The sequence below is a fragment of the Typha angustifolia genome, chromosome 10 (genome assembly GCF_048772165.1).
Source record: "Typha angustifolia cultivar Huaian chromosome 10, ASM4877216v1, whole genome shotgun sequence".
NCBI lineage: Eukaryota > Viridiplantae > Streptophyta > Magnoliopsida > Poales > Typhaceae > Typha > Typha angustifolia.
Window position 1 is genome coordinate 6737157 of NC_133248.1, and position 8929 is coordinate 6746085.

At 39.3% G+C, this 8929-nt stretch overlaps 1 protein-coding gene across 1 annotated transcript; it reads left to right on the top strand.

Annotated features, from left to right (window-relative positions):
* Positions 1–236: 236 nt before the first annotated feature.
* Positions 237–8098, top strand: LOC140768256 (stromal 70 kDa heat shock-related protein, chloroplastic-like). Its single transcript, XM_073108469.1, has 8 exons — positions 237–835; positions 1442–1694; positions 2706–2785; positions 3498–3640; positions 3762–3860; positions 4299–4488; positions 5799–6197; positions 7445–8098. Exons 1-8 carry the CDS (start codon positions 308–310, stop codon positions 7850–7852), a joined length of 2100 nt encoding a protein of 699 aa, XP_072964570.1. The 5' UTR covers positions 237–307; the 3' UTR covers positions 7853–8098.
* The last annotated feature ends 831 nt before the right edge of the window (positions 8099–8929 follow it).

The following is an 8929-nucleotide window of genomic DNA, read 5'->3' on the forward strand; positions in this document are numbered from 1 at the left end:
AGGCAGTAGGTTATAATTTTTCGAGGCGTCTTGCCTGTTTTTAATACAATTTTAATATATTATAAAAAAATCTATTTAGACACATCTCAACAACCCATAGACGAAAGGACACGATAAGCCTGAATTTCTAATCCAACGGTCTGCATGCTAACCCGCATACAACTTTCTATCAACATATCCGTAGCTCACTTCCACCAACTCCCCTTATCACCTATATCCTCCACTTACCTCCATTCCGTCGCCGGCTAGGGTTAGGGTTAGGGTTTACTTGCAAACTCTTCCTTCCCCCTCACGTCAATCTTCAACCATGGCGACGTCCGCTGCCCATTTCCACGTTGCCGCTTTCCCGTCCTCCAGGAAACCAGTTTCTAAAATCTCCTCCTCCACCTCCGTCTTCTTCGGCGACCGCCGCCACCACTCCATCTCCGGTGCAGCTCTCCGGCTCCGTAACGGAGGATTCCGGCGGCCTCTCCGGGTTGTGGCCGAGAAGGTGGTGGGGATCGACCTCGGGACGACGAACTCGGCGGTGGCGGCGATGGAGGGCGGGAAGCCGACGATCGTGACGAACGCCGAGGGGCAGCGCACGACGCCGTCGGTGGTGGCGTACACGAAGGGCGGCGATCGCCTCGTGGGGCAGATAGCAAAGCGGCAGGCGGTGGTGAACCCGGAGAACACCTTCTTCTCAGTGAAGCGATTCATTGGAAGGAAGATGGCGGAGGTGAGTGAGGAGTCGAAGCAGGTCTCCTACCGGGTTGTCAGGGACGAGAATGGGAATGTGAAGCTCGAGTGTCCGGCGATCGGGAAGCAGTTCGCTGCTGAGGAAATCTCGGCTCAGGTTCATTCTTTGATGAAAATAGTCTTGCTGCATTTTCTTATGCATTTCCGATTAAATTTTTGAATCTTCATTTCAGCTTTTCTTATAAATTTATGAGATCCGGTTAATGATGATAACTATCTTCTTGCATATCTCCTTAAAGATCTCTCTTGGGTTCAGTAACATATGGTAGTGTGCATGTTATTTAGTAGAGGAAGTTCCTCATTGAAAGAAGCAAAAGTTTGTGTTGTTGTTTACTGAGATTCAATTGCTTATAAGCTTTGATGGTCATCAATGGTCTATTGATTACATATTTCTTTTCCTAGTTTTCAATTGTGTTTCTTAAACTTTAAGTTCTCTTTTCGCATATTAATATATGCTATTCTACAAGCTAGTTGGCTATTTGCTAGAGGAAATTCTCCACAGAAAAAGAAAAAGATTATTTCACTGTGAGTTGATTTTTAATTGCTCATGATTTGAACTTTGAAGTACTTTTATTACCCCTAGCTGGCTGCTAATTGACGTCCAAGTGAACTTCCTAGTGGTATATGGATATTTTGGCAAATTCTTTATTGCCAAATGCATTTAATTATGAGCGGCTGGTAATATTAACACCTTTCTTTTCAGGTGCTGAGGAAACTTGTGGATGATGCATCCAGGTTCCTAAACGAGAAAGTCACCAAAGCAGTGGTTACAGTTCCTGCTTACTTCAATGATTCACAAAGAACTGCAACAAAGGATGCCGGTCGTATTGCTGGTCTAGAAGTCCTTCGTATCATTAATGAACCAACTGCTGCATCTTTGGCATATGGGTTCGAAAAGAAGAATAATGAAACCATTCTTGTATTTGACTTGGGGGGTGGTACGTTTGATGTTTCAGGTATAAAGCCAGTCACATATTGCGTTGCTTAGTTAATAGACAATCAGCTTCTTTTTATTCCTATGGTGTATACTTGTTCAACTTGATCAGATGTCTAATATGCCTTTTGTCTTATTTATTAGTAATAGTTTATGTATCTATTATATCTCATTCATTATTTTATTGTATCTATATGAGTAAGGCGGAATTGACCAATTTCACATAGGGAGATTAAGAGAGAGGTCCTCTAATGCCTAATATGCCTTTTGTCTTATTTATTTGCAGTAGTTTATGCATCTATTACATCTCATTCATTTTTTTATGATATCTATGAGTAAGGCAGAATTGACCAATTTCACATAGAGAGATTAAGATAGGAGATCAGAGGACTTATTATCGAATAAGTTCAATTTTATACACACATATGTTCAATGTTGTTTCAAGTAATATTACATCTAGTAAGGCTGATGAAATGTTTCCATCTAGGGCTGATTAGGAACCATCCAAATGCATTGCAACTCTACAAGAAGTAAATATAAGCAAACATGAACCCTTTACGAGGATAAAATCTGGTAATAATTAATAAGTCGTAGATTTATGGTGGATGGTGGGTATTGTCAGGACAGAAGGAGAATAACTTTATGAGTAATTCACTGATTTGGGAAAAATGTTGAAGTTGATTAATGCTCATATTTCATATTATATATTTGAGATGTCATGTTTAATCATACAAATTCTGTCGGTGATGTTGGTGGAATCCATAAATTGTTGATAAACATTTGAAGATTTTGAGGGATATATTAGTATCGGTGTGTGTTGCACGCTAAAAGCTCAGCCTCTTATACCTATACTAGGAATGCTGCTAATGCACACATTTTTGTATCTTTGTCTTGGCCATCAAATTGTCCCTAATAACCATGTCACACAATGTTGGTACTCTTAATTTTTGGTGTGTTGCAGATGCCTTCTTCGCATCCAACCGAATATGTGAAACTTGTTGAGCTTTCATAATACTTGTTTAATTTGCTGCAGTTCTTGAGGTTGGAGATGGCGTGTTTGAAGTTCTTTCTACTTCAGGGGATACTCATCTTGGGGGTGATGATTTTGACAAGGTGACCTAATTGCTTTCCTTTCATGGATATTCCTTTGCAGTCATTCTGTAAGCTTGTTGTGACAATATAAGCTGTTGCATGTCAGCATAGCCTACAATTTGTTCATGTACCAGCAAGTTAACCATCAAATTAATCAGTAGCTAGTGCTACAATATGCTCGAAGTGGGTTATTCAAATGATTGGAGTACACCTAATTTAATGTGCAACTAGTGAATCTGGAATCTGGAATCTGGAATCTGGAATCTGATACAAAAATCATACTTAAAGTCAAATACTAAGATGATTTATCATTTATATTCCTTCACATACACCATTATGGTATCTCAGTATTCAACCTTTCAATGTGTATCACTTTTGCCCTTCTGTCTACCATTTATTGAACATTTATGAATCTTCACTTGTACTTATTTAGTTGCACTACAATATTCCTCTGTATTACTAAGCTACTATTTCCAATTGGAGATCTCTTCTCTAAACTCTGAAGTTCCAGCATGACTAATGGAGAAAGTTAATTGGTTACATACACATGTTGGAAAGAACTGCATGCTGGTACTCTAATTTAAACCAGATTTTCGACTTCTAGTGCTTCGTAATATTTTGTCAGAATTCCTTGTAATTCTCACACGTTAAATGAGTAGGGCATCATCATATTGTGCACACAGCATGCAATTTCCACGAGCGGTTAATGAGAAATTTGCTTTATTGTATTTAGAGAATTGTCGATTGGCTTGCTGCAAGTTTTAAGAGAGATGAAGGTATTGATCTTCTAAAAGACAAGCAAGCACTTCAACGGCTTACTGAGACGGCCGAGAAGGCCAAGATGGAATTGTCATCATTGACCCAGGCAAATATTAGGTAAGTTTATGAATTGTCATCCTTGACTCAAAACCTTTAATCTACTTATTGTGGAGCATCCTTTCTTGTTCTTCTTTTTGTACTTCAATATGAAGTTTTATCCTTTCGTCCTATATTGCAGTCTTCCATTTATCACTGCTACTGCTGATGGACCGAAGCACATTGAAACTACTCTAACAAGGGCAAAGTTTGAAGAATTATGTTCGGATCTTCTTGACAGGTATGCTTCATCTTCAGTTATACTACTGAGGGCAGATACCTGACCAAGAAGAATTTTACTAGATTCTGTGCTATATACTTGTGATGATGTATACTTGATATGTTGATTGATCTAATATAGATGTCACTCATTTCATATTTTTTTTCTCTAACGATCATGTTTGCTCTAATAGGAATTTAATATTTATACATGGTTTACAGCATATTGGTCTTAGTTCCATGCTAGAATCATGACACTTACTAAGTGCTCAGTCAACATCTATGCCATTTGCCACTGAAGTCATCTGGTTGGCCTTTAAAGACTAATTCTATCTTAGATGTTATTTTCATCCTCAGTTTCTGCCTAATACCATTACATTTGTATGGAGAGACACTAAGAGTTACTCTCTGTTGCATTTACAATCTTCTTTCTAATCATATTTCTGTTTTTAATTTTCAGGCTCAGAAAGCCAGTGGATAATGCCTTAAGAGATGCAAAACTCTCATTTAATGATTTGGATGAAGTTATCCTTGTTGGTGGATCAACTCGAATCCCAGCTGTTCAAGAACTGGTTAAAAAGATGACAGGAAAGGACCCTAATGTTACTGTGAATCCTGACGAGGTTGTCGCCCTTGGGGCTGCAGTCCAGGTCAGTAGCTATTGTATCTGTGCTGCTTCTGATTATCTTCTTGTGAAATGGACAAAACTGTAGAAACAGGCCTGATTATTTAGCTTCATAATTGAACATTACAGGTTAAATTAAAATAATGTATAATAATTTAGCTTCATATTTGAACATTAAGGGTTAAATTAAAATAATGTATAATAGTCCACCTAGTACAATTTGATAACTTGTTATTTCACATTGATACATTTTGATGGCTTTTAATATATCAATATTGGATGTCAAAATATCTGTTACATATGATATGGAATAGAAGACATAATCTTTCTACAATTGTGCAACATTAATTCTGTAAACATCCATTTTCATAGCTTTTTTGTTTGAATAAAAATTTTGGTCATGCTACCTAATGCAATTCTCCTCTATCTTGTATGAACAACCAGCTTACAAAAGGTATAACAATAAGCACACAGAGACAGTTATGTTTCATAGATGTGAGCTGATAATTAATCTGAGGGAAAATGTCTATTACAGATTTGTCCTTTAATCTTGTGCAAATTCATATCAGAATATGTTCTGCATTCTTTCTTCCACGTTTTATTTTTCAGCCCATTGGTCAGTTGACATTTTATGTTTTTGATAACATCGATTGTAGCAGCAGATTGTGTGCCATTCAATTAACTTACTACTCTGAGCTTGACAATTTCTGAATAGTGACACTGCCAAATTGGAGCATTTAATGAGTTCTGGGTTTGATGAGTTTGTCTGATTTTGTTACATCATCATGTACCCCTAGATTTTAATTTCATAGGGGTTTTAGCTCACTTCAATTTGTGGCTGATCTCTGGGTAAGTGTGTCCATGATGGTAATATATCTTGAGTATAGATGGATTCAGCCTAGCTACATGTGCTGCTTTGTGTATTTCAAGAAAAAACCAAAGCTATAGAACACTGCCACTTATTTGCAGAAGACCTTTTGATTTAGCGAGTTCCCTTGATATCTGATTCAATATTATATGCCTTGGTATTAGTTTTACACATCTAGATACCAAGCCCAAGTTAAGAGGTCTATTCCATGGTAGTATGTCAGTATTATAACTATTGTTATTAGTTCAACACATTAAATACAAACCCCAAGTTAAGGGGGTCTATGTCATGGTAGTATGTCTTGAAAGCAGCATAGCATAACTGGAGACTTATATGTTGTCTTAGTTATTGCAAATTATTAGATATCACTCTCCTTGGATGAAAAGAGAGACTGATTTTTGAGGTCTCTTGATTTTCCTTTCATCGCACTTGAATAACTAACATTTCCTTCATTGTTTATATTTCAGGCTGGGGTGTTGGCAGGAGACGTCAGTGATATTGTTCTTTTAGATGTGACTCCACTATCCCTTGGGTTGGAGACTTTGGGTGGTGTTATGACAAAGATCATCCCGAGGAATACAACACTGCCGACCTCTAAATCTGAGGTGTTCTCTACAGCTGCTGATGGACAGACGAGTGTGGAGATAAATGTCCTTCAGGGCGAACGGGAGTTTGTGAGGGACAACAAGTCACTTGGAAGTTTCCGCCTTGATGGAATTCCTCCAGCACCACGTGGTGTCCCTCAGATTGAAGTGAAGTTCGATATTGATGCTAATGGTATTCTTTCTGTCACTGCTTCGGATAAGGGCTCTGGAAAGATGCAGGACATCACAATAACTGGGGCTAGCACTTTACCCAATGATGAGGTATATCTTTTAAATTATTTGTAGAGATTATCCTATTGTTTATAGCATTCCAATTTATTCAGTCTTTCATGTGATAGGGAGTCAAAAAAAAAAAAGTGATAAAAGTGCACATTTACATTAAAGGGAAGCATCCTATTGCACAAAGCTCCTGATTACATCAGCCACCTGGTGCATAGGGGTATCGAAAACTTGTAGGCTTGCAACCCACAAGTTGAGCTTGAGCCTAGATTGTTGTCTTGTTAATACATCAGCCACCTGGTGCATAGGGCTATCCAAAACTTGTAGGCTTGCAACCCACAAGCTGAGCTTGACCCTAGACTCTTGTCTTGTTAATAAATGAACTAAACTCGAATTGGGTCATCTTATGGTTTCAAGCCAAGCCAAGCTCAGCTAGCTCACTTGAGCTCAGCTCATCTACACCCTATTGTGTCAAGCATAGGGGTGTAAACAAATCGAGCTTGAGCGAGCTAGGCCAAGCCTGGCTTGGCTTGAGAGGTGGAAAGACTTAGCTTGGCTCGTGCTCGAACTTGATTCGAGTTGGAAAAGCTGAGCTCGGCTCGACTAGTCTCCAGCTCAATAAGGCTTGAGCTTAGCTCGACGGCTCGGGGCTTAATGTGCTTATGTGGAAAAAATCAACTATAATAGCTTGATCCAAAAATCAGTGTTGTATGGGAAAGATAGCAAATAAATGGTGAAGGATAGGACTTGACCCAGGTTTGCTGGGTTAATAGAAGCTGTTTTAATTAATTATATTATATAACATCTATACATTTATTTTGGTCTCTAGATATATATAATATCATCTCACATATTATATATCGAGCCGAACTCAAGCGAGCTAACTCTAGCTCAGCTCCGCTCGATTAATTTTTCGAGCTGAAAAATCCAGCTCGACTTGGCTCATTTAGCTTGAGTCGAGCTCTAAAGGAGCCAAGCTCACTAGCCTCATGAGGTGACAAACTTTTTTGACAGTCCTAGTAAAACATTACCATCAAATCAATCTAGCGCACCCTAAAAAGAGACAATAAAATCTGTCCTTTTTTTCTTGTATGTTGGATGATCATACAAGAAATACTAGGATTCTTTGTTGTCCAACTTCTCAGCATAGTATTCTGCCAGTTACTCGTGGCTGCTACCGGACAATATACTAGCAAAACATTCTCTGGTTAAAAATTAATTAGTAATTGTTGTTAATGATTCTAAATGATCTGCATTGCTGATACCTATGCTGGCCTTGGAATTTGCAGGTAGACAGAATGGTAAAAGAAGCTGAGAAGTTTGCCAAGGAAGACAAGGAGAAGAGGGACGCCATAGACACCAAGAACCAGGCAGAATCTGTTGTGTACCAAACAGAGAAGCAGCTGAAGGAGCTGGGCGACAAAGTCCCTGCTCCGATCAAAGAAAAGGTGGAAGCTAAGCTTGGTGAGCTCAAAGATGTTATTTCCAGTGAATCAACACAAGGCATGAAGGATGCCATGGCTGCCCTAAACCAGGAGGTGATGCAGCTCGGCCAGTCACTCTACAACCAGCCTGGTGCTCCTGGTGCTCCTGGTGCCGGACCTGCACCACCTGGGGCTGATGCTGGGCCTGCCGGTCCTTCTGGAAAGAGATCAGAGGGTGGAGATGTAATCGATGCTGATTTTACCGACAGCTAACAGATACTTGATACTTCATAGGCGGAAAGATTTTACTGCAAGTCTTAAAATCTTTGCACAGCGACTAGGATTGGATGGTTAGATGCGAGAGATTGAAATCTTTTTTACCTTCGTTATTAGATGTGGATTTCTGGATGGAGATTTGTCCAGGTGCCGACTCTTTGGCAAATTCATTATATAATTTAGACTGTCTGTCAACAGCTGCCCCTACGAAAGCCCGTAATAATATATTACGTTTCCAAGAAAGTAATGGTCGAGGAAAATCAATTGTTAGAGCTGCATTTTTTTTTTTAATTTTTGGAAATGGAGAGCTGTATTCAGCTGTCAGATCTGGGAGAAGGGGTCGGAAGGCCCCAAGATTACACAAGTGGACGCGGCTTTGCCCCAGTTTGCTGCGTAAGTCACCAAGTCCGTTGATCTCCCTACGAACATGGATCACTTTGAATTCCTTGAGTTTGCTTACCCGGGTAAGATATTCAGCTACCAAGGTCCTAACTACCTAGGGACAGTCAGATTCCCTGCGAAGAATGGGAGCCACCTCCAAGGAATCTTTCCAGCTCAAGCCTGCAACTAATAGGGACTAGGCTAAGCCCAAACCAAATTGCCCCTCTGCAAATTTGGCTGAGACGTCGGGATACGATTCCCAGGCCAGCTGCATGAGGGAATCAAACTCATTGCGCAGAACCATCCCTACCCCTCCCTGATAGTCATGCGAGGTGTAGCAGCCATCGGAGTTGAGTTTCAGCCACCCATTGTCCAGAGTAGCTCACTTTGTTGCCTCCTTGCTTCCAGGAGCATTGTCAACCATGGACCTTGAGGCGTATTCAATTGCCATCTGGAGAGCCCTTCGAACAATCACCCTCGGGGTTGAGTATTCAGCTCATGTATTTAATATGAATATTTATTATTTTCGAACTAAGTTTTAAGTCTGATTCACACATTATTAATAATAAATTAATGATAAAATTAAAATAGCTTAAAAAGTACTTTGTTATCATATATTCACTTATTTAAATCTATGAAGAGAAGTGAATAAAATTTGACTCTAAAATAGATATCATAATAATAAAAAATAAA